This window comes from Leucoraja erinacea, chromosome 1, assembly GCF_028641065.1.
Source record: "Leucoraja erinacea ecotype New England chromosome 1, Leri_hhj_1, whole genome shotgun sequence".
Lineage (NCBI taxonomy): Eukaryota > Metazoa > Chordata > Chondrichthyes > Rajiformes > Rajidae > Leucoraja > Leucoraja erinaceus.
The window spans coordinates 22,233,192-22,260,005 of record NC_073377.1 but is presented as its reverse complement, the minus strand read 5'-3'; the positions used below and the strand labels follow the sequence as shown (position 1 = coordinate 22,260,005).

Below are 26,814 nucleotides of genomic sequence, written 5' to 3'. Positions count from 1 at the left end.
CAACTCTACAATTTCTTGTGGTCTTGGATGGAGCTGTTCCCAAACCATGTTGTGATGGATTCTGATAAAACATGCATTCTATGGCACATCTGTAGAAGTTGGTAATATTTATTTATTGGCCTTAGTACTCCACAATTTGAGATTTGTAATAGAAAATCTGACATGTGGTTAAAGTGCACATTGTCAGATTGTTCCTCAGAGTCGGGAGAGATTAAAGATGTCCGTGAACACTCCTGCTAGTTGGTCCATGTAGTTCCCAGGGACATGTCTCTGAATACTGTCTGGGATAGTTGTTTTCCATATGTGAGGGCAGGGGATGGTGATGCTGAGGAGAATATACAATTGCATTAGTGTAAATGGGTAGCTAATGGTCGATGTAGTGGGCCAAAAGGCCTGTCGTGATCTTTATCTTTCTAACTGTGGATTTGTTGTTTTGGGATTAACAGCCATTAAATTTGGTATGGGGAAAGTTTTATATTGTCCAGTTACTATATATTGATGCCAAGTGCTTTAGATTTGATTTTGGTAGAATACACTGATATTATAAGCAATGAAGACTCTTTCAAAATCAACAATGAATGCTTCTGATAAGAATCTTGTCACAATGCAATACAATGGTGTAAAATGAGCAGGATTTGTTTGGAAAATAATTACCATACAGCACACAAATAAGGTAAACACAACACTTTAGAATTGAACATAAAACACAAAAAAACATCCCCCCACAGCGGAATCTACATTTCCCACTGTGAGGGAAGGAACCAAAGTTCAGTCCTCTTCCATGGTCGGGGTCTATTGAGGCCTCCACAGTCGCCGCACCGACGGCCCGATGTTTCAGGCCCTCGAACGGAAGAACACTCTCAGCGGCCCGGAGCCTCCGAATTGGCCGCTTCCTACTGGAGACCGCGGCTTCCGAAGTCCACAGGCCGAGCTGGGCGGAGATTCAACGCTGGCGACCTCGGTGAGAGATCCCAGGCTCCGCAATGTCAAAGTTAGCTGGAAAGACAGCGCCGCCAGCGGCTGGAAGCTCCGCAGACCACAGCTCCACGGTGTTCAAAGTCGGCAGTCCCAGCACTCTGGAGCTCCAACACAGCGATTCACAGTAAGGCATCGCTCGCTCCGTGATGGAATCCAGTGCTGCGCTGCTGCTGAAGCTGAAGCTCTGGCCGGTCTCCGGCAGGAAAGGCTGCGCTAATCCAGGTGGTAGGCCGCGAGGAGGGGGCGAAGATGCGGCTCTGAGAATAGTCGCATCCTCGACCAGGAAGTGACTAAGAAAAACAGTTTCCCCCTCCCCCCACATAATAAAGACTAAAAGACCTCCAAAAACAAACTTTAAAACAGACTAAAAATAACAAAAAGAATGAAAGGACAGACAGCTGCAAGCGAGGCAGCCAAATTCGATGGCGCCACCAATTGTAGGTGGCACCATCGTATTGTATCCAGTATTGATCAAATACTTGATTCCATTGGAACTATCAGGTACCCAGTCATAGATATAGAGTGAGTAGAGCAGGGGACTGAACACACAGCCCTGAGGTGTAACTGTGCTGATGGTTATCGAGGAGGCTGCATTGTTACCAATTTGTACTGATTGTGATGTGCCAATGAGGAAATCAAGGATCCAGTTGCCAAGGGATGAGCAGAGATCTAGTTCCCCGAGTTTGATAGGTTTGGAGGAGATGATGGTGTTGAATGCTGAGGTGTAGTTGGTGAACAAAAGCCTGATGTATGTGCTTTCCTAGTGAGCAGTGGAGAGCGGAGAGCCAGCCAGATTGTATCCCCCGTTGATCTATTGAGGCTTTCCAAATTGTAATGGGTCCACGTCCTTGCTAAGGTCAGAGTTGATTTGCGCATTATCAACCCTTCATAGCACTTTATCACCACAGATGTCAATGCGACCGATCAGTCGTCATTGAGCCATGTTCCTTACTCCACTTGGACACCATTGTGATTGATGCCTTTTAAAGCAGCTGGGAACCTTGTACCTTAGTAATGAGAAGTTTAATATGTCTGTAGAAACTCCAGTCAGTTGTGCTGCAAATGTTTTAAGAACATGGCCAGGTGCACCATCAAGCCCAGAATCTTTCTGTGGGTTCATCCTCATGAAGGAACATTTGATATTGAATCAGAATCAGAATCGGAATCAATTTATTTGTCATTTGGACCCCTAGAGGTCCAAACGAAATGCCGTTTCTGCAGCCATACATAACACACAAATAGACCCCAGACACAACATAATTACATTTAACATAAACATCCATCACATAGCTGTGATGGAAGGCCAAATAAACTTATCTCTCCACTGCACTCTCCCCCCCCGATGTCAGAGTCAAAGTCATAGCCCCCGGCTGGCGATGGCGATTGTCCCGCGGCCATTGAAGCCACGCCGGGTGGTGCGAGGTCGCACACCGGGTCTTGGTGTTGGTGCCCCCGGTGTGCGCTCGCAGAGTCCGCGGCCATTCCAGCCGCGCGGGGCAGCGGTGTCAGGCCCCGCTCCAGGAGCTCTTCGACCCCGCAACTCGGGCGGGAGAAGTCGCCGCCGCAGAAGCCCCAAAAAGCGGTCTCCCCCCAGGGAGCCGTGGGCTGGGCGGTCGTCCACAGACCTGTAGAGAGCCTCCGACTCTCCGGCAGCAGCAGCAGCAGCAGCAGCAACAGCACCAGCAGCAGCAGCAACAGCACACCAGCAGCAGCAGCAACAGCATCAGCAGCAGCAGCGCTCCTCCACCGCTCCGGACCCGGCCAGCTCCGCGACGGTGAGGTGAGTCGACACCTGAGTCCCCGGTCTCTTCCTGTTGGAGGCCGCTCCTCGTTACGGCCTCAACGACGACTGAGACCCGACGAGAAAAGGTCGGGTCTCAGTGCAGGGAGAGATTCAAAAAGTTCACAGAAACACAGACAAAAAATAATAAAAACACGGACAGGCTGCAGAGGCCGCTGCTGGCCAGAGCCGCGCCGCCTACCGTTGGCAACGTTGAATGTGATTATAATGCAGTTGGGTGCAATGCGGGCCTAAGAAGCACATTGGTGCTCTCCCTTACGAAGTGTGGAGAAGGCATTGAACTTATATGAGGGTGATGCCTTCCTGTCGCTCGAGCTGACACTTGGTTTTGCCTTTTAGAAAGCCATGGTATGACAGCCCTGCCAAAGCTGGTGATCCTTCCGCCTCGCCCTTTAAACTACACCAAAAGTGTCTTTGCCTTTCTGATCGCCTTTTTGAAGTTGTACCTGAACTTCCTATATCGCCAGACTTAAATGGCTAGGATCTAGTCCTCCGTTGATTGCTAACCTGCTGGTTTATTCAAGGCTTCTGGTTGGGGAACACTTAGATAGTTTTGGTGAGAACGTACTCCTCCGTACATTTTTGTATGGGTATGGAATCAGTAACTACCATAGCATATTTGTTTGTGTTCATTGTTCAGCCCTTGAGTCCATCAACTCAGTCTGGTAGCTCAGACTACCAACTCCAAGCATTTGCTGAGTTGTTCTGCCATCTGATCAGATCTGTGCATTCCTCAGCCCTGGAGCCGTGTTCTTTAGTCGCTGCCTATGCGCAGGAAGAAGAGGCTCAACCAGGTAGACTGATTTCCCTGAGGGCGAGGGATGGACCGATAGGCATCTTTGATGGTGGAATAGTGTTGGTCGAGGGTATTTGATCCTCTGGCACTGCAGGACATGTGCTGGTGGTAGTTAGGAAGTGATTTCTTCAGACCGACCTTGTTGATGCCCCGACTCTGGAAAAGGCATTGGACCACAGTATACAGCTTCTCCGGTGCTAGATGAATGTCTGCCTGGGACGGGATGTCGACAGTGGTCACGGTGATGGAGGTGAATTCTCCTGGGAGGTAGAAGGAACAGTACTTCACTGCTAGATGTTCCAGATGCGGAGAGCACCAGTTGGACGGGGCCTCTGCGTCTGAGACCATGAAGAATTTACCTCTGATCTGAGACTGTTAATTCTGGCCAAATTAGAGAGGCCAGACACTAAAATTGAATAAAGGCTTCTGGGCTGCTTGGCCATTTGGTCAATTTAAATGTGCCTCCTGCAGAAATGGGACAAGCTGTAAATGGTGCCAGTTTATATAGAGCCTAGATAAGAGCTGCAGGAAGTGAATGAATCATCTGCAGATCCTGTCAATTAGGTGCAAATTGCATGGAATGGATAGGATGAATGCAAACCAGACATACACATTGTATATAATGTTGCAAAGCCTTACTTTGCTAGATGTGATTGGATTAAGTATTGAGCCTCGTCTGGGTTTCTTGAATATCTGGGTAAATGTTGCTATGTTTGCTTCCTCTCAGAAGCACCGTTTGAATACATTGTATTAGTCACTGTATTATTGGGTTAGGGAAATGTCTATCATATACTGTGTTAATCGATATGTTATTAGACTGTAAAGAGACCACCTCCATGTGGTTCGGCCCCTCAAGGTTCGGGGACCTATAAAAGGCCGCTCCCACGAGGTCCTGAGTTGATCTTCTGGGAGAACGCTTAAGACTGCGTGACCTTCTGGAATGTCTCTGCTTGAGCGAGGCTAAGAGGGCTTGATCAGGCAGATACGTTGATCGAACCCGCGGTGGTTAGGTACAGAAGTGGGAACTGTAATTGTTTTTGTCAAAATTAAGTTTAGATGCGCAATTGCTTGACTCAGTGATTTTTGACTGAAACTAGACTGGGGGGGGAAGCTGAGAACAAGCTATTTACAAGACCATAAGAATGGACTCGTACATCAGCGAGACCAAACGTAGACTGGGTGATCGTTTCGCTGAACACCATCACTCAGTCCACCTAGACCTACCTGATCTCCCGGTTGCTAAACACTTTAATTCTCCTTCCCATTCCCACACTGATCTTTCTGTCCATTGTCGGAGTGAGGCCAAAGGGGGAGAGGTATATCTCCATCTTCCTTTTTCTTATTTCTCTTCTTTCCTCTTGCACATCTTTGGTAGTTTAGGGGTATTTTCCTTTCTTTCTTTTATTTTGCTGCTTTTTCATCATTCTCTCCCTTTTTCTCTTTTTTTTCTTTTTTGATTTAGGTAAAAAAAAAGAAAAAAAAAAAAAAAGAAAGAAATGGAATTTCAAGCAATAGCTGTGAGTCAACTGCTCGCCCACCGGCCGTGAGGGAGCTGCCAGCACATCAGGCTTGAGTGACTGAGCCATTACCCCAAGAATCCATTTGGCCCACAATGTCCATAATAGCCAATATTGGAATTGGTGGAGAGGTGGAATATTGCGTTGGGGGACCAGCCCTCCCGTGTGAACATGGGACCCAACGGGTCCCACTTAGTCTAGTTTGTTCTATATCTCTACGTCATCGTCCATATCTCTTGTATACCTTTCACGTGACTTTCAGTCTGAAGAAGGGTTTCGACCCAAAACGTCACCCATTCCTTCTCTCCAGAGATGTTGCAGGTCCTGCTGAGTTACTCCAGCATTTTGTGTCTATCCAGCGTTTACCACGAGGCAGATGCCGCGTGTCAGTTACAGCGCTGTTTCTTTTAATTGTAGAAGTTAAAATTACTATATTTGATCCTGAACTATTCTGCTGCTTGAAAAATGTTGCCTCAGCACGATACCATCTTAAAGCTAGTGAGTAAACCTCTGGTAATGATTTATTTTACCTTGCTGAATGGCGGAAGGAGTTTACCGACTACCCACTTGTCCTCCTGATAAAGCACCTCCTCACCCACTTGTGGCAGAGCCTGTTGGTGCTATATCAACCGCCTCCAGACGCACAAAACTGGAGTGGAAGCAGGCCATTCTCAAACTTGAGAGATTGCCTAAAAAGGGGAAAATTCTAAATTGAAACGTTGTGATTTGTAATCTGTTTTAATATTTTGTACAGTTTCAGAGGGAACAAAAATGGTTCAATGCTTTGATTGGGATTCTCCTTCAGTTTTACTCAAACCATAGTAGCCCCTGCTTTTTCCTTTTGAGCTTGATAAAGAATGTCAATTTACTGGGTTAATTATCCCATCGACAGTTATTTAACATGGAACTGATCACTGTTTGCATTGTGTAATGAGGGGTTCAATGAAAGCATTAACCTGTGTTTGAAATATTATTTAATTTGCGCTGCATGTCCAACATTTTCTCTCTGTACTTTGTTATCTATCTAATATATACAAACATATGTTCAGCAAAGATTTTAAGATTATTTGAAAAAAATAAATCGTTAAATTGATGACCAGCTTGATGGCCAGATTTAATGAATTATTATAATTTAGTGTTGTTAAAAACACTCTTTGCAATACTTGGTCCTGTAATCAGATGTCTATTGTGCGATTGGGTATTTAAGTACAATATTAAAGTTATGCATCCCACTATGTCACAGGAAATGGAAGTTTTTTTGAGATGTTATGTAGATACAGGTAAATTATAGTATTATCACCTGCATCATCGTGTGAGGAATTGTGAATGGAGCTGAATACTGTGGTACTACAGGGCTCTCGCTTAACTTTTTTTCCCTGTTGCCAGCTGGGCAACCTTGGCAGCTTTTTAGGTTGCCAAATGACAGTTTAGGTGGTCATGGCAAGATGGCTTGCATGATGTGTGCGATAATGTGCTCGGACGAAGTGCGTAGTTACTCAATGAAACATTCACATATTATTTCTGCTTCAAATAAAGTCACAAACTAAACATTCACCAATCAAGACATGACATGCAGCAAAATTATAAGGCAGTATCTCAACTCTTTTTACACATTGCAATTAATCCAATTTCTATTAGATCTTTCCACTTCCAAACAAAAATGTGGTTGAATTATTCAGCGTATGATCCTGTGTCAATAAATCCTGGACCATGGTAACATATATGCATACGTATAGTTGTGAATGTTGCTCATTAAATATCTGATATTCCATATTAAGAGCATTGATTTGCCGTTAAAATGAATTCTGTAATAACGTGTCAACGGTAGCAGTGACAATCGAACACTGCGGTTTTAATGTTTCACGTGTTCACAATTTAATTAATCCATCTTTACGGATTAAAACAAATAATAACATTGGGAATTAAAACATATTTTATTGCATTCTGTTATCAAACATAGTCAATGTTCGCTCTGAAGACATTTCCAGGACAATAGGGCCATGGAGGGTGTGTGTGTGAATCAGTGCGGGATGGATAGATGGCGGGTGAGTGTTAGAAGGCAGTAGGTGCAGAATGGATGGATTGAGGCAGGTGAATTAGTACGTGTTGGTTGGAGTATGTAAAATTGTGAGGGGAGAGCACGGGGGATGTCAGTGGTGTTGAATGGGGGGTTCAGTACGGGATGGATGGGGGGGGGTAGACAAAAGTGCTGGAGAAACTCAGCGGGTGAGGCAGCATCTATGGAGCGAAGGAAATAGGCAACGTTTTGGGTCGAGACCCTTCTTCAGACTGTTCCCCCCATTCTTCTTGAATGGGAGGATCAGTACAGGATGGATGGGGGGGGAGATCAGCGCAGGATGAATGGAGGGGGGGGGGGGGGTTAGTTCAGTATGGATCGGAGGGTCTGTGCAGAATGAATGGGGGATCACTACAGGATGAATGAGGAGAAGGTGCAGGGTAAATGGAGTGTGGGTCAGTACGGGATGAATGCGTGGATTAGTACAGGATGGATGGGGGATCAATGCAGGATGGATGGAGGAGAAGTGCAGGATGGATGGGAAAGGGGTAAGTACAGGGTGAATTGGGGAACCAGTGCAAGTTGGTGGGGGGGGGCAGGAAAATCAATGCGAGGTGGATAGGGTGATCAGCACAGGAAATAGATCAATGGGAGGTGGATAGAGGTGGGAATGGGGATCAGCGCAGGATGTGGAGGGGGGTCCCAGTATAAGAGAGGGAGGGGAGACAAGAGAGAGAGAAAAAAGGGGGGCGAGGTATGGAGGAAGGAGGGTCAGCGCTCCTCGGACAACATCGCCCCGTTGCCTTGGCCGTTGGGAACTCCTCACCACCACCCCCCTGCTCCGCCAGCCAACGGGGCCGAGCAGTGCAGCTCAAAGATCCTCTAGCTATAGAATCTTTGGTGCAGCTGCTTCAGAAGAAAAGGCAGCCTCCCCCTCCCTCCCTCCTCCCGGACTCGGCGTGGGGGAGGGTTTGTATTGAAAGCGCTGGTTTGCAAGCAGTGGCCCTTATCAGGGCGGGCGGGGTGCAGCAGGAGGAGAAGATGAGCCGCTGTTGCTCGCAGTTCAGCGCCCGTCATTCGCTGCGACCCTTCCTCACCCCGCACCTAGTATCTTTCCCACGCAATACAGCCGTCACCGCCTACACAAAACGTTGCGTTCCTTTTGTCCAGAGATGCTGCCTGACCCGCGGAGTTACTCCAGTATTGTGTGTCCATCTTCGGTACAAACCAGTATCTGGTTGCCAAGCCGGGCAAAATTACTCAGTGTTTAGTTGCCTGCCGGCGCTTTGAGTGGTCAATGGCACCCGGGCAACCATTAATTTCGAGCCCTGTACTAGTACTGCTATTAGATTTCAGAGGCTGGAGTTCATATCCCCCCCCCCCCCCCTCCCCACATGGAAGAAAATCCCAACCCAAAAGGTTGTCTGCTCACTTTCCTCTACAGATGCAATATTAGGGTGGCAGGGTGATGCAGCAGTAGGGTTGCTGCCTTACAGATCTGGAGACCTGGGTTTGATCCTGACTACGGGTGCTATCTGTACTGAGCTTGTAAGTTCTTCCCTCCTGCAGTTTGTTTTTTGCTCAAGTTTCCAGCATCGGCAGTCTCTTGTGCCTCCAAAGCAAACTTTGGTTTGCCACTGTTTAAAGCACCTCGTGATAATGTCCCGTGTTGTGGAATGCCTATGTGGATTACATCAAATTCCTGGCACTGGATAAAGACTCAGAGTTTAACATCAATGCTTCATGTTATTGCAAGAAAGAAGGAACTTTCATTTATGTGATACTTCACATGCTTCCAATATTTCCGAAGTGGTTCACAGCACATTTGTTGTTCTAGTTTTATTCAACTTGGCCCAAACCAGGCACATAGAAATAAATGTTAAACCAGTGGAAAAGCTGAAAATCTCTAAAGAAATCCTGGAAATTCTCTGCGGATGAAGCAGAATTATCTTTGGAGAGAAGGAAATTGTTTTTGGAAAGTAATCCTTTGATTGTTCTGTGAGAAGTAATCCTTAGATTGTGAAGTTCTGTAAGATAATTTCTTAGGTAATCCTTCAGGGTTGAGGATGACTTTTACGGATGCAAGGATAGCTTTTACTTCATACTCATTTTTCGACCTAGTTCTGTTGACTGAAAGATTGCTCCAGTTTTAGAAAAATTAGATTTTTCTCTTGTCTTTTACTCCATCCCCTCAGTTTGGTTCAACAATGCTATACCATATAATATGAAGTTAGTGTGAGTCCAATGGATTGATCCAAAGATGAATTTATTTCTAAAATATCCGTTGCGTAATTTGTTTCCTAACTGTTTCTCATATTTTGACGTTCATTTTTCTCATTTAAATCTCTCTTCACATGGTTGTTTTGAGAATTGACTGTTATTGAAAAATAGGAAATTGGCTCTAATCTCTTTTAAACCAAAAAGTCTCAAATTCCAATGATATACACAAAGTGCTGGAGTAACTCAGCAGGTCAGGCAGCATCTCTGGAGAAAATGGGGTGATGGATGACGTTTCGGGTTGGAACCCTTCTTCTAAAGGGTTCTGAAGTTCTGAAGAAGAGTTCCGACCCGAAATGTCACCAATCTTTTTTCTTCAGCGGTGCTGCCTGACCCACTGAGTTACTCTAGCACTGTATCTATCCTGGGGATAAACCAGCATCTACCGTTCCTTCCGAGAGACTAATTCCACGGGTTATTGATAGCGGACGATCAGCCATGATCACAATGAATGGCGGTGCTGGCTCGAAGGGCCAAATGGCCTCCTCCTGCACCTATTTTCTATGTTTCTATGTTTCCATGTTGTTGTCTATGAGTAGTAAATGCTTTTCTTATCTGCCGTTCTGACTCGCTGCGATGTTGGGAGGTAGAGCTATGTGCAGTGCTGCGAACATGATCGTGGATGTGATCGCAGAGCAAAAGAAGTTTGGGGTCAAATCTGCAACTTCTAATATGTTGCTTTCTTTGGATTCCTTTTTGATGGTCTGTTTTGGACAATATTCGGTGTACAGAACAAATTGGAATAAAAAAAGTCAGCTGAAAATGCAATCAAAATTTCTAACCATAACTTGAAAGATCTGTATCAAGGAGCATCTGTGATGAATCATGCAGCAGTTATCACTGACTTGTAAATTTACGGAAATGCAGCTTTTCCTTCATGCTGACTAACTTGTAAAGTGGAGCAATGGTTATAGGGAAATAATATCTGCACATAACTATATTCAGCATAACTCCAGACACTAATGCATACATTTCTTTACTTTGTGTTTAGGTCTGGAAGACAGAACAAGCGCTGGATCTTGGGGAGCCGGAGGTCATCCGAGCCCATCCAGGGTAAGACGTAACTTGTTATTCACTGGAATTTAGAAGGATGAGAGGATTTCTTATAAAAACATATAGAATTCTTAAAAGAGTGGACAGGCCAGATGCAGATAAAATGCTCCCGATGTTGGGGAGTCCAGAACCAGGGGTCACAGTTTAGCAATGATAAATGATGATGATAAAAAGGTTTCACCCAGAGAGTTGTGAATCTGCGGAATTCGCTGCCACAGAAGGCAATGGAGGCTAATTCACTGGATGTTTTCAAGAGAGAGTTAGAATTAGCTGAAGGAATCAAGGGATATGCGGAAAATGCAGGAACGGGGTACTGATTTTAGATGATCAGCCATGATCATGTTGAATGGCGGTGCTGGCTAGAAGGGCTAAATGGCCTACTCCTGCACCTATTTTCTATGTTTCTGTCACAGATGCCCATCAATTTGTTTACTATTTATTGGGATTCAGAGAGATCTTTACAAAAGTCAAACTTCAAATATCTGGAGGTATTGCAAACTTTTGATAACATTCTTACAAATTTAATGCAGTATATCATAGTGTTTAAGCGTTGCATTTTATTGCCAATAGACCATATGAATGAATAACGAATGAATAACCTTTAATAATCCTTTACAGGAAATTACAGTGCCACAACAGCTTCAAGACAGACATAACACCACACATTTCAACAGATATCTTCAATACATAATAAGTTAACATTTTTGTGCATTATAAAACCTTATAGCAGCTGGTATACAAGACTTCCTATGTCTCTCCGTTTTGCACATTGGTGCAATCAGTCTCTGACTGAAGATGCTGCACTTGATCACCTTCAGGGCGTGGAGTGGGTGAGTGGGGTTGGTCATTATTGAGCCTAGTTTTTTCAGAGTTCTGGCCTCTGCTACCTGCTTGACCGTTAGTTGCTCTGCCCCAAACACTGAGCCGCCTTCCTGATCAGCTTATCCAGTCTGTTTTTGTCCGCTATTCGGGCGCCTTCTCCCCAACAGGCCACAGCAAAAAACAGAGCACTGGCCACCACTGAATGGTAGACACTGCACAGTAGGGGTTGACAGATATTAAATGACTTTAGCCTCCTTAAAAAATACAGTCTACTTTGTCCCTTCCTGTACACCGCCTCCATATGACTCTTCCAGTCCAGCTCACTGTCAAGCTGCACACCAAGGTACCTGTGGTTGGCGACCACCTCCACCTCAGTGCCCATGGTGATTGTGTTGTTGAGTCTCCTCTCCTCCCCCTCCTGAAATCCATATCTCCTTCGTTTTTTTTGGTGTGAGATGGAGATTATTGTGTGCACTCCACTCCACAAAGTTGTTAATTGTGTCTCTATACTCCTCCTCATTGCCCCATTTGATGAGGCCTACAACAGCTGTGTCATCTGAAAATTTCTGCAAAAAGCAGCTGTTGGTGTTATATTGACAATCCGCTGTGTAGATGGTAAACAGGAATGGAGCCAGCACAGTTCCTTGTGGAGCCCCTGTGCTGCTCATGATGGTGCTTGAGACATTGTTCTGTAGGCGCACATACTGTGGTCTGAGGAAAAGGTAATCCAAACACCACAGTACCATTAATGGATCCACCTTCATCTTCTCCATCTTCTCCCCTAGCAGTCGGGGCTGAATTGTGTTAAAAGCGCTAGGGAAGTCAAAGAATGTAATTCTTACAGATGCATCAGGGATGTCCAGATGTGTGTACGCCCTCTGCAGCATGTAAATAAGGGCATCATCGACACTGATGTTGGGCTGATATGCAAACTGTAAAGGATCCATTTGAGTTGACACACTAGTCCTGAGGTAGGAGAGGACAAGTCTCTCAAACCATAGGCCAGATTAATTACTTCTCCATCATACTAGGCAGTATAATTCCATGGGAGTTTAAGTGATGACTTTAAATGTCAGCCATGGCACTTATTTATCTTTCGTGCTGTTGTTGCAACTCAAAGTTCTTTCTTGAATGATAGCGGGGAAATATTTTCTAGGTGCTTTGCAGTTCACGGGATAATTCTCCCAATTGTTTTGTTACTATCTTCTTAAGATCCCGCTGACTGTAATGCATTACAGCAACGCGCATTTATATAGCTTCACACACTAATATATTACAGCAAAAACACGCTTCACAGTGTCATAGGTTCTTTATCGTAATTGGAGTAAAAATTTGGATCATCTTTCCCTTTTCCCGCTCCTATTCCTCACAAGCCCATGGTTAGGTGATTGAAATAAAGCCATTAATGAATGAATTAATACCTTATTGTCACGTGACAAGTCACAGTGAAATTCTTCACTTGCATACTGCCACGCCAGATCCTTCTTTGTTCCTCCACCCCGGCAGCGGCGTCCACACTCCCACGTGGTCCGTCCTCGCCCGTCGGTCGGCACCCTCAATAACCGCCACATGGACCTCTCCACAAAGTAAGAAGGAAGTGTAAGATGCTTAGGATACTAATGTTGGAGGCACAATGTTCTTGGTATTTTTGATGGGGTAAAGGGAACAAGAGGTTTATCTGGTAAACAAAACTTTAAAGATTTTCAGTGGTTTAATATGTTCACTAGCAAAGGCTGTGGCAAATGGTATATGGCAGGCTCATGATACAAAGTGCATGAGCTTTTGGATAAGGATGGAAAGCCAAACAGCTGAGAATTGGATTTGTCAGTCTGCATATGGCCAATGTCCAGATTTTTTTTTTCGAGTAGATGAACAGAAGGCGTTCGAAAAGGCATGGGATATATTTGAGTTTGAGCTTACAGGAATTCAGCGACCTAGTCAAGTATCTCATTAAAAGTAAATATGCCAAGTACCAGAGGGCATAGCTTAAAGGTGGGAGAAAGAAAGTGTAAAGGAGGATCAAGGGACTTTTTATACATGGAGTGGTGGATACTTGGGGAAGGGGATGTAACAGATATTGTAAATATCTCATTCTAAGCTTCCCCCCAGTCTAGTTTCAGTCCAAAACACTGAATCAAGTGCATCTAAACTAGTCCCATTTATCCGCATAACTGTAATTGTGTTTTGTCAAAATAAAGTTTGAATCAAGAGAGAATAGACGCGACGTCACTCACAGCCGTCAACCGACGCGCTTCCCGAGACTGCACAGATCGCTGTCATGTGGCGCAAAGAGACAAACTGTGCAGCAAAGGTCACTGTAGGATCTTTGCTGTGCAGGGACTGAAGACAGCGTGAGAATTCTGTCATCAGCATGAGGGCGTGAGAATTGGCTGAAATGCGTAACTCTCATGCTCTAAGCGTGAGAGTTGGCAGCCCTGCAGAAAGTTATGCAGTCCTAACAGCTCTCCCAGAAGATCGACACAGGACCTCGTGGTAGCGGACTTTTATAGGTCTCCGGACCTCGAGGGGCCGAACCACATGGGGGTGGTCTCTTTACAATCCAATTACAAATATCGATTAACCCCATACATGACAGACATTTCCCATACCCAATAATACAATAGTTAATACATTGTATTTTTGTATTTGAAAGAAAGTTCTAGAAGGAAGCAAACAAGAATAAACATTGAAACATGTGCCCTGAGATTCTAACAGTTTCTCCAAGGCTCAACAGTTCGACCAATCATCGATTAACAGGATGATCTTCTTGCAACATTATTTATACTACTTACAATGCATTTGCAGCAATCCAATCAAAATGATGAATTTAAAGCGTTTGCAAAACCACTATACATTTTATCAATTCAAGAGAAACAGGGAGAACACCTGGACCCCTCGCCATCCTGCATACCAGTCTGAGCCTATATAACAATTACAGCACGGAAACAGGCCATCTCGACCCTTCTAGTCCGTGCTGAACACGTATTCTCCCCTAGTCCCATATACCTGCGCTCAGACCATAACCCTCCATTCCTTTCCCGTCCATATAACTATCCAATTTATTTTTAAATGATAAAAACGAACCTGCCTCCACCACCTTCACTGGAAGCTCATTCCACACAGCTACCACTCTCTGAGTAAAGAAGTTCCCCCTCATGTTATCCCTAAACTTCTGTTCCTTAATTCTCAAGTCATGTCCCCTTGTTTGAATCTTCCCTAATCTCAGTGGGAAAAGCTTATCCACGTCAACTCTGTCTATCCATCTCATCATTTTAAAGACCTCTATCAAGTCCCCCCTTAACGTTCTGCGCTCCAAAGAATAAAGCCCTAACTTGTTCAACCTTTCTCTGTAACTTAGTTGCTGAAATCCAGGCAACATTCTAGTAAATCTCCTCTGTACTCTCTCTATTTTGTTGACATCCTTTCTATAATTAGGAGACCAAAATTGTACACCATACTCCAGAATTGGCCTCACCAATGCCTTGTACAAATTTAACATTGCATCCCAACTTCTATACTCAATGCTCTGATTTATAAAGGCCAGCACACCAAAAGCTTTCGTTACTACCCTATCTACATGAGATTCCACTTTCAGGGAACTGTGCACAGTTATTCCCAGATCCCTCTGTTCACCTGCATTCTTCAATTCCCTACCATTTACCATGTACGTCCTATTTTGATTTGTCCTGCCAAGATGTAGCACCTCACACTTATCAGCATTAAACTCCATCTGCCATCTTTCAGCCCACTCTTCCAACTGGCATAAATCTCTCTGTAGACTTTGAAAATCTACTTCATTATCCACAACCCCACCTATCTTAGTATCATCTGCATACTTACTAATCCAATTTACCACACCATTATCCAGATCATTGATGTACATGACAAACAACAGTGGACCCAACACAGATCCCTGTGGCACCCCACTAGTCACTGGCCTCCAACCTGACAAACAACCATCCACCATTACTCTCTGGCATCTCCCATTCAGCCACTGTTGAATCCATCTTGCTACTCCACCATTAATACCCAACCATTGAACCTTCTTAACCAACCTTCCATGAGGAACCTTGTCAAAGGCCTTACTGAAGTCCATATATACAACATCCACTGCTTTACCCTCATCAATTTCCCGAGTAACCTCTTCAAAAAATTCAAGAAGATTAGTCAAACATGACCTTCCAGGCACAAATCCATGTTGACTGTTCCTAATCAGACCCTGTTTATCCAGATGCTTTTATATATTATCTCTAAGTATCCTTTCCATTAATTTGCCTACCACTGACGTCAAACTAACAGGTCTATAATTGCTAGGTTTACTCTTAGACCCCTTTTTAAACAATGGAACAACATGCGCAGTACGCCAATCCTCCGGTACTATTCCCGTTTCTTATGACATTTGAAATATTTCTGTCATAGCCCCTGCTATTTCTACACTAACTTCCCTCAATGTCCTAGGAAATATCCTGTCCGGACCTGGAGATTTATCCACTTTTATATTTCTCAAAAGTGTCAATACTGCCTCTTCTTTTAATCTCATAGTTTCCATAGCTACTCTACTTGTTTCCCTTACCTCACATAATTCAATATCCTTCTTCTTGGTGAATACCGAAGAAAAGAAATTGTTCAATATCTCCCCCATCTCTTTTTGCTCTGCAGATAGCTGTCCACTCTGACTCTCTAATGGACCAATTGTATCCCTTGTTATCCTCTTGCTATTAATATATCTGTAGAAACCCTTTGGATTTACTTTCACCTTATTTGCCAAAGCAACCTCATATCTTTTTTAGCTTTTCTAAATTCTTTCTTAAGATTCTTTTTACATTCTTTATACTCCTCAAGCACCTCATTTACTCCATGCTGCCTATAATTATTGTAAATCTCTCTCTTTTTCCAAACCAAGTGTCCAATTTCCCTTGAAAACCATGGCTCTTTCCAATTTTTACTATTTCCTTTCAACCGAACAGGGACATAAAGATTCTGTACTCTTAAAATTTCAACCATAAATGTCCTCCATTTCTCTTCCACATCTTTCCCATAAAACAAACTGTCCCCATTTACTCCTTTTAAATCCTTTCGCATCTCCTCAAAGTTAGCCTTTCGCCAATCAAAAATCTCAACCCTAGGTCCAGTTCTGACCCTCTCCATAATTATATTGAAACTAATGGTATTGTGATCACTGGTCCCGAACTGTTCCCCAACGCATACCTCTGCCACCTGACCCGTCTCATTTCCTAACAGGAGGTCCAGCACCGCCCCTTCTCTAGTAGGTACTTCTATGTATTGCTGCAAAAAACTATCCTGCACACATTTTACAAACTCCAACCCATCCAGCCCATTTACAGAATGTGTTTCCCAGTCTGTGTGGAAAATTGAAATCTCACACAATCACTACCTTGTGCTTACTACTAATATCTGCAATCTGCTTACATATTTGCTCTTCCAATTCTCGCTCCCCATTTGGCGGTCTATAATACACCCCTATGTGTTGCTACCCCTTTCCGATTTCTCAGTTCCACCCAAATAGCCTCCCTAGACGAGCCCTCTAATCTATCCTGCCAAAGCACTGCTGTAATATCTTCCCTGATAAGCAATGCAACACCTCCACCTCTTGCCCCTCCAATTCTATCACACTTGAAGCAACAAAATCCTGGAATATTTAGTTTCCAATCACAGCCCTCCTGCAACCATGTTTCACTGATGGCCACAACATCATACTTCCAGGTGTCAATCCAGGCTCTAAGTTCATCCACCTTTCGTACAATGGTCCTAGCATTAAAATATACACATTTAAGAAACCCACCCTCTCTTATTCTCTGTTTATTGTCTTTATTGTCTTTTTCTTCTCCCCTACATTTTGGGTCAGAGTGCTACCATTCTCTGTCTCCTGCCTCACACACTGACTGCTAGCTCCAATCTGCTGGCGCCAATCAAAGCCTGTAAAGTTCAGCTGACAAGGTTTACACAATTCTGACAAGTGCAGGGATCCTCCATTTAATAGTGTCTTTAATTTGGCCAATATTAAGAACATGATAACAATGTTTGAGGCATTTTGACAGACAAATGAACAAGCAAAGAATGGAGCGATAAATGCAATTTTACTTCGGAGTCACGTGAGTGACTACGTGAAGAACCTCGCTAGGACGCATGCGTGTCATATCGCTACACGCATTGCAACGAGTCACAGCAGGGGGAACGACGTTCCCCTTAGCGGCAAAATTTGAAAGCCGGGAACAGCAGGTAAGACGACTCTGCGTTCCAGAATTTGAAAGTCGGGAACAGCAGGTAAGAGACTCTGCGTTCCTTCCACTTACCTTTTTGGTGGAGACATGGCCCGGATCCACAAAGGCTGCGGGAAAGCTGGCGGGGGAGAACCGCAGAATTGCGGGCAGCCAGCAGCAGCAGCAAACGGCACGCTGATCTCCCGTAATGGGAACAGCTGTGCCCGACTTCGCTCCCGACTTCGCTCCCGCGCCGGTCCCGGCCGGTCGGGAGAGGAGCAGCCGCGAGCGACCAGTGCCCGTGTGCATGGGGGTCGGTTTGAGCGGCTGGAGGAGATACTAAGCAGCCGCGAGCGACCAGTGCCCGTGAGCACCGGGGCCGGTTGGAGCGGCTGCAGCATGCAGGATAAAGAGCAGCCGGGAGCGGCCAGTGCCCGAGAGCATTGGAGCCGGTTGGACCGGCTGCAGGAGCAGTACCCCTTGTGGGGCTGCAGAGTGGAAATACTCCAAAGTGGCAAAGCCACAGTGGGCAACTAATAAGCCCCACAGCAGTACTCCTTGTGGAGCGGCACAGAGTTTCTCACTCATCAGAGGGGAACACCGAGAGTCAATCCTGGGCTGGCTGCAGGAGCTGGAACAGGAGCAGCTTCAGGAGCAGCCGTGACGGCCAGTGCCCGTGAGCATTGGAGCCGGATGGAGTGGCTGCAGGAACTGGAGCAGGAGCAGCCTCAGGAGTAACGGCTTCAGGAGCAGCCGCGATGGCCAGTGATCATGTGCATTGGAGCCGGTTGGGTGCCCGAGAGCATCGGGACCAGCTGGAGCGGCTGTTGGAGCAGGTAAGTGGCAGCTCCATGAGATGGAGACTAGTCACAGAGGGGCAGCTAGTAAGTCCTACAGCAGTACCTCTTGTAGGGCTGCACAGTGTTCTCCCTCATCAGAGGGGAGTATAGGGGGTCAATTTTGGGCTGCACTTGAACAGGGGAGCAGAACATACCCCTAGTACACTTAGGGTGCAGAAAACCTATGGGAAAACACTTACCATCAGGGAACTGCAAAACCTGAATGTTCCCAGTATCAACCAAAACATGGTAGGGCAGGGAATTGAAACGAAAGAAAGTTCTAAGTCCTATCAGCGGGACGGGATCGGTCGCACTATAAACAGAGACATGACACTAGGTCACCAGGATGCACTGGCGTTATATGCTAACCTGGAAACTCCCAACCTCCAATATTTAAATTTGGAGGCATCTTATCTTAACAGGGAAAGAACTTCACATAGAGGGAACTCTGGGGCACATTAAGGAACGTCTTAAAAACTACTTCCTGGGAAATGTGCTACCCTCATCAGACACCGGCACCTCAACGACCACGGAGGATGCTGAAATAGTAACAAACCTACTAATAGTAACCAGGGAGGTTGGTGGGGGATAACAGATCTATCTGTATGCATAGAATCATTCTACCGGCACTTAAAATTCAGAAGTATAGGGTATACCTTAGAATTCTTCATTCCATTATCCTCCAGTTCAGCATGTACCGAACTGAATGTTCATGCTTAACGGGTAAGAATCAACTAAAGCGCATACTGAACTACAGTGCCCATATATTATAGAAGTTATGGAGGACATCCAACACATATCACAGGAATTTGTGTCCTAAATATCCTTATCATAATTTAGAGGTGGTTGCCACTACACCTTAGATTGACTAATTTGAATACTTCGTACTTTATATTCATTACAGATGGGAACCTTTGGTGCAACTAAGGTATTGATCCTAGGGTACTACATGGCAAGCATGGTATTAAAATATGCTTGCTATATAGTACTCATTGGAGGTGCCCACAGATGTATTTAACACAACAGATCGTCTGCGGTCTACCGTTAACACACTTCACATGGCAGTGACTTTGCCGTATGAAAGGGTACAGCCTTTATGGAGGCTTGCAGGGAACTAAACCATCCATCAGACTGGTAGTAGAATAATTGGCATTAGGGGCTGTGTGACAGCCACATGATATCGGACCTTTACATAATCATAGTACAGAGCGTAACACGCGTCACTCAATAGATTATGGGGGGGGGGTTATTCTGACAGACTAATGAAGCAACCAACAGAGGCCACTATGGTACAAAAATGGTGGAAAATACATTAGGCATTGTTCCTAACCAAACACAGTTACCTGTCTATGGAACCACATACTGATGGGCCTTGGATTGGGATGCTACTAGTTCCATCTCCAGCTGTGGGGGAGATGGAATGCTCAGGAGGCATCACTACTAACGTTGGGCATATATACCTGGGGAAGTGAGTGCTAGTCATGGCTTTAAGTCATATTGTTTTGGGTTATATCACCAGTATGTTAGTCTACAAATTGACAACACCACCGGGGTAGCATATGTCAACCATATGGGTAAAAACATATCGACACCATGTGACTATCTGGCCAACACTATTTGTGAATTGAATTGAATTGAATCCTTTATTGTCAATCCGACCTTTCGGTCTGAACGAAATGTTGTTGCCTGCAGCCATACATGTAATAATAACAACACACAATAAACACAAACTAACATCCACCACAGTGAGTTCACCAAACACCTCCTCACTGTGATGGCGGCAATAGTCTTAGAGTTACTGTCTCTATTAATCTGGATTAATAGCGTATCCAGATAGAGATTGGATATCAGCTTCCAACTACCAGGGAAACTGAATTTAGTGGCAGACAACAGGTCACGCTAAGTCTAAAAACACTGTATGGATGTTGGATAAAATATGTATTGCTGGAACAGCCGGTATGGAACACCAGATAACGACCTATTCACATCCATGCTCTTACCAGTTATCAAATTATGTTCTTGGGAGCCAGAACCTGGGGCAGTGGTTCAGATGTATCTTCGCTGATTGGGGGATCATTTATGCATCCCTCCCTTTGCCTCATCAGTCGGGTATTTAGGAAGAAACTATAGGCTCCACGTCTCGAATTTTGATAATACCTGATGCCCTACGCAACCATGGGTCCTGGTGATATCGACATGGGTCGGAACCTTACATCACCATCCATCATAGACCTAACTTACTGGGTCTTCCCGCACTAGGGGAGTTACCCATGTCACTATTATATATTAACCTATTTATTTAGAGTTGAAAGCACCTCTTCTACACCTGGGACTGACGGACCGAATGCGGAATAATTTCAGCGGGTCACAGACAGTCCACCCAAACATCAGTACTTGGTATCATCTAGTAATAGGAAGTACTGTCACAACAATAATCGTCACCCACAGATCTATGAACATCCCGTCTGTTCTGGAATTTCTGGCAAGCCTCCATTACGATGAGAGGCTCAGTCGTAGTGCCATCAACTGCACCAGAAGTGCTCTGTCAACATACCTGTTGAAGGTACAGAGCGGCATTCTGTTGGGCCAAACCCTGGTAAACAAACTCATGAGGGGCATTTTAAAATTAATCCCCAAGAACCAGGTACTCCCAAATATGGGATGTGAGCATTGTACTGACCATGTTAAGAAACTGGTCAGTACAATGCAGCTACAGCTCTGTTCCTACGGAAACTGACTATGAAAACAGTCATGCTGATGGTCCTGGTCACGCCACAAAGGATCCAGTCACCACAGAAAATAAGGTTGGACAATATGATTAATTCATCTGGAATTTAAGGTTTACATCAGTGTAATAGTCATACAGAACAGACAGGGGTCAACACGCCTAAAAAACAGAATTCAGAGCCTACCCTACAGATGGTCGTCTCTGTATTATAACTCACTTACTATCATGCATGAAGTATACTAAGATCATCAGAGGGAAGAAATGTCACTTTAATCAGCTACTAACAGCCATTCAAAACAGTGACAGTCCAGACCATCTCTAGATGGCTAAAACAAGTCCTAAATAGGCTGGAGTGGACACTAGCATTTCAAATCTCACTCCACCAGGGCTGCAGCTACATTGGCAGCTATGAGGTTGGATGTACCAATGGACCAAATCTTCAAGACAGCAGGATGGCCAACGGAGGAACTTTCCAACGACTTTATAACAAACCAATCATTGAACCTGGAACATTTGCAGAAACAAATTTAAGTTCTGTAATATAATATACCCATAAATAGGGGCAATAATTGGTGTTAATATTTTTACTGTTGGGTTTCAATATCGTATTGATGTCTAATGATGTTAACTCTATTCTCCCCAAAAATCAAGGCAGATGTGATGCATGGACTCTTTCCACGGCATGAAATCACAGAGCTTTAAAATCTTCACGTAGTCACTCACGTGACTCCGAAGTAAAATAGTAAGATTAAACAAGAACTTACCAGTTTGAAGTTTGATCTTTATTTTATGAGGAGGAACGTTGAGGGAATACGTGCCCTCCGCTCCCACCCTTGATCATATCCTGAACTGGTATCTCTTCTCTAATCTTACTATGTTTAGTCATTAGTTATCTGTGATTTCACACCGCTACTTTGAAGAATGACACGCATGCGTCCTAGCGGGGTTCTTCACGTATTCCCTCAACGTTCGTCCTCATAAAATTAAGATCAAACTTCAAACTGGTAAGTTCTCGTTTAATCTTACTATTTACATTTGCATTGTGGTTAGCACAGACATTGTGGGGTGAAGGGCCTGTTCTTGTGTTCTAGTTTTCTAAGGTCAGTGACCGGTCAGTTCCAAAACCGTACTGCCCTCCAAATGGAAAAAGAAACCTCACCACATACAGCTAATCCTTCCATTATTTTGGACTAATCTGCAGATTTTGGCAAGACTTCCTCTAAGTATGTTGTCAAGTTGTAAAGGGTGCAGAGAAGATTTAAGAGGATGTTACCAGGACTCGAGGGCCTGAGCTATAGGGAGAGATGGAGCAGGCTAGGACTTTATTCTTTGCAGTGTGTGAGGATCAGGGGTGATCTTTTAGAGGTAGAAAAGTTCATGAGAGAAATTGATAGGGTTGTCAGAAAGAATAGGAGTAGAATTAGGCCATTCAGCCCATCAAGTCTCTGCCATTCAATCTCGGCTGATCTATCTCTCCCTCCTAACCCCATTCTCCTCATAACCTGTACTAATCAAGAATCTGTTTAATCTAATCAAGAAACTTTTAAAATCTCTTCCTTGAACGGGGACGCGAACCTTTTCCTTGTTGTGTCTCCGTTTCGCTGGGGGCAAACATCGTGGAGCTGGCGGCCTCCAACCGGAATCGGGCTCCAGTCGTAGAGGCTGCGGATTTACCATCACTGAGCTGGCTGACTTCGGAGCTGTGGTGGCGCTGCGGCTGCGACCCCATTTCAGAGCTTTGGAGGTTTCGGCCGCAGGCCCTGTGGACGGTAAAATCGGGAGCTCGCAGGTCCCTAGTAGGAGATTGATTTTCAGGAGCTCCCGCAACAGCAACTTCACCAGCCCCGAATCGCGGAGTTTGAATCAGCCCGTCGCACGGCCTTCCATCGCCCGGCGTGGCTTAATCGGCCGCGGGACTTACCATCACCCGCCGGGGGCTTTAACATCAAGAGCCTCAAAGCAGCAGTTTGACTGCCTGACCGCGGGAGAAGATCAGGGAAGAATTAAGACTTTTGCCTTCCATCACAGTGAGGAGGTTTGGAGATTTACTGTGATGGATGTTTGTGTGGAACTGCGTTAATTGTGTGGGTTTTTTTTTGATGTTTTGACTGCAGGGAACAAAATTTAGTTCAAAGCTTTGTTTGAATGACAATAAAGGCATTCTAATTCTAATTTATCTCTGCCTAATATCCACTGACCTGGCCTCCACAGCCTCTGTGGCAAATAATTCCATAGATTCACTGCCCTCTGATTAAAGACATTTCTCCTAATCTCCTTCCTAAAAGACCGTCCTTTAATTCTAAGGCTATGTATGACCTCTAGTCCTAGACTCTCCTGTAAATTGCTCGTTCTAAGCTCCCCCCCAGTCTAGTTTCAGTCAAAATCACTGAATCAAGCACTTGAACAACTAATCTTTATTTTGACAATGCACAATTACAGTTCAACTACTGTACCTATCCCACCGCGGGTTCGATCCTCGTATCTGCCTGATCAAGCCCTCTAGGCCTCGCTCAAACAGAGACACTCCAGAAGGTCATGCAGTCCCAAGCGCTCTCCCAGAAGATCGATGCTGGACCTCGTGGTAGCGGAGTTTTATATGTCCCGGGTCCTCGAGGGGCCGAACCACATGGGGGTGGTCTCTTAATAATCCAATTACACCATACGTAAACAGACATTTCACTAAACCAATAAAACAGCAGCTCAATACATTGTATTCAAACAGGACTACTCAAGGAAGCCAACTTAGAAACATCTACCCTGATCTGCCAGAAACCCAGACAAGGCTCAATGCCTCATCCAATCAATACTCGGCAAAGTTGAACTCTGCAACATTATTTACAATTGTTTACAAGGTGTATGTCTGGTTTGCAGCCATCCAATCCATTCTATGCATTTTGCACCTAATTGACAGGAGTCAATTTCATAGCCAGTGTATTATTTTCGAACCATGGGTTTCCAGCATCTTAAAAAGATTTATCTGTGGCACTCTGTAGAACACCTTCAACTGATATTGGTTTACTTTGTTACACTGATATGAGAGACTGAGATTACTGGTGTGAAATACCGAGATGCATTGATAATATGAAATACTGAGATACACTGTTGTGAGATACCATTGCATGCTATCCAGGCATATTATACCACATGTGAGCACAATCTGTAACGCAAAATATAGTGTTGCAGCTACAGAGAAAGTGCAGATAATAAAAGTGCAATGGCTGCATCAAAGTAGGTTGAGAGATCATGAATATCTCTTCTGCCAATCGATTATAGTGGAGACAAAGCTGTTCCTGAAACATTGGTACATGGATTCAAGCTTTTGTATCTTCTGTCTGAGAGAAGAGAAAAGCTAGACTGATGTGGGTGTCAGTGGGCCTGGTCTGCTTGATTGACTGGGCTCTGTCCGTATTGCTCTGCAATTTCATGCTGCCTTAGCCAGAGCATTTGCTAAACCAAACTTCTGGTTAAGATGCATCGGTAGCAATGTGTAAGAGTCTTTAGACTGAGAGATACAGTGTGGAAAAAGGCCCTTTCAGCCGAAGAAGCTGAAACACCAATGCCTTGACTAGCGATCACATCCATGAACACACTGGCACTATCCTACACAGCTAAAGGGACAATTACAGAAAAATTGTACCAAAAAAGAAAAAAAACATTAATTAACCTACAAACCTGTACATCTTTAAAAGAGTGTTCATAGGAAAAAGAGAGAGAACACCCATATTAAAAATCCCATTTTTAAGACCACAGGAATAACGTACAAAATCAAATTGCACCCCTATAGTCAGGATTGGAACCACTGAGATGGTCTCGGTGCAATGTGTAGGCTTTAGACAGCTCTACAGCTGTGCCACTGTGCCACACCCATTGGAGGCATTTCAAATTATCTTGATCTTCTAAAGAAATAGAGCCATTGATGTGTCTTCTTGGCTATTATGTCAATATGGTTTGGTTAGGTGGTATTGTTGGTGATAAAACCCACTTGACCACAGGAATTTTAAAACAGCACCTTTCAGGATTGAACCCATCTCTGGTGTCAGCAGCCTCTACCATGCCACACCAGACGGATTTGTATTTTCTTGATTTCTTGAAGTTTTTGCAGACATGTGTCTTACATAGAAACATAGAAAATAGGTGCAGGAGTAGGCCATTCGGCCCTTTGAGCCTGCACCGCCATTCAATATGATCATGGCTGATCATCCAACTCAGTATCATGTACCTGCCTTCTCTCCATACCCCCTGACCCCTTTAACCACAAGGGCCACATCTAACTCCCTCTTAAATATAGCCAATGAACTGGCCTCAACTACCTTCTGTGGCAGAGAGTTCCACAGATTCACCACTCTCTGTGAATGCAGTCCTAAAGTGAGTATGGGGGAACAATCTTCCTGCGGCTGTGATTTCATGCGAAGCCTTCCGTCAGGGTTCTGACCCATATGTGCTGAGAATTAAATGGAGTTTGGAGAATTTGGCAGTGACTTTTACCTTATGCGGCTGTGGGACGAAGCCTTGCAGGGTACCATTGCTGAGAATTATTTTGGAGGATGTCTTTTCACCTTTCTCACTGATTACAGTCTATGGGTCTGGAAGCAAAGCGTCCGATTGTAGGGTTGGGGGAAGGGTGGTGCTTGGGACGGTGCTGGTGGTGAATTCTAGTTTTCCGGAGTTTTTAATTAACATTTTTATTGGTGCAGCATTGTGAAAAGCTCTGAAAAGGCAATCATCTAAAATGTAAAATCTGCTTCCACTCTTCACAAATGCTTACGTTGATTGTCGTATACACTAGCAAGGTGAGGAGCAGGTGGGATGAAGAATGTTGCTTGCTGTGACATCACAGGCACTTGGACTAAAACAAAAATCTCCATAATACTAAAACTCTTCGGGGGGGAGGGGGGTAGTAGAGCCTGGTGCTCGAGCTGGAGTGATAACCGAGCCCTGGGGGTTGGGATGGGCTGTGACTGGGGCTGAGAAAGAAGCTTCCGCTGGAAGCAAAGACGAGCCTGGTTCTGTGATCTCTATCCCCTCCCTCTCTCCCAACCCCCCGCCCCTCTCTACCACCTCTCCCTCTCTAGGGATTGAAGAGGGAGGGTGAAGAGGAGGAGGAGGAGGAGGGAGTGCTGGGGGATGAGGAGAAATGAGACGTGCCTGCGCAGTTGGGGACAATTTTTACATTTACCAAGCCAATTAACCTACAAACCTGTACGTCTTTGGAGTGTGGGAGGAAACCGAAGATCTTGGAGAAAACCCACGCAGGTCACGGGGAGAACGTACAAACTCCGTTCAGACAGCACCCATAGTCGGGATCGAACCCGGGTCTCCGGCGTTGCATTCGCTGTAAGGCAGCAACTTTCCTGAGCCATTGTGACGTTTAGATGAAGTTGTGGGGGGGTGAAGCTGGTTTGTGTGACAGACCAGGCTGTGTTGCTAGCTCCCTGCAATTATGCGATTTCTTGCATAAGCAGAGCAGTTGCCAAACCAAGTTGTGATCCATCAGTAGAAATTGGTAATAGTCATCAGAGACATGCGTTTTTTCCTTTGTCTTCCTAAGACGTAGAGGGGTTGAAGTGCTTTCTTGGCCATAGCGTCAGTGTAGTTGGGCATGGGCAAATTGTTGATGATATCTATCTCTGTGAACCTGAAGAACTCTCAACCATCTCTACTTCAGCACCTTGTATATTCCACCCTGTTTCCTGAAGTCATTTTGCTGACTTCATAGGAGAATGTTGTCTTGTCACCATATTATAAGCTCTTTATCTCGTTCCTGT

The 26,814-nt window shown here is 44.8% G+C and overlaps 1 protein-coding gene across 10 annotated transcripts in view; it reads left to right on the top strand.

Moving 5' to 3' along the window:
• The window catches only part of tcf4 (transcription factor 4), a 618,702-nt gene that overhangs the window by 142,925 nt on the left and 448,963 nt on the right, over window positions 1–26,814 (top strand). For all 10 annotated transcript variants that reach the window (XM_055662660.1, XM_055662829.1, XM_055662572.1 and 7 more), the window contains one exon: window positions 10,378–10,439. In XM_055662660.1, the coding sequence (XP_055518635.1) occupies window positions 10,378–10,439 (62 nt within the window). The remainder of the gene's footprint in view (window positions 1–10,377; window positions 10,440–26,814) is intronic.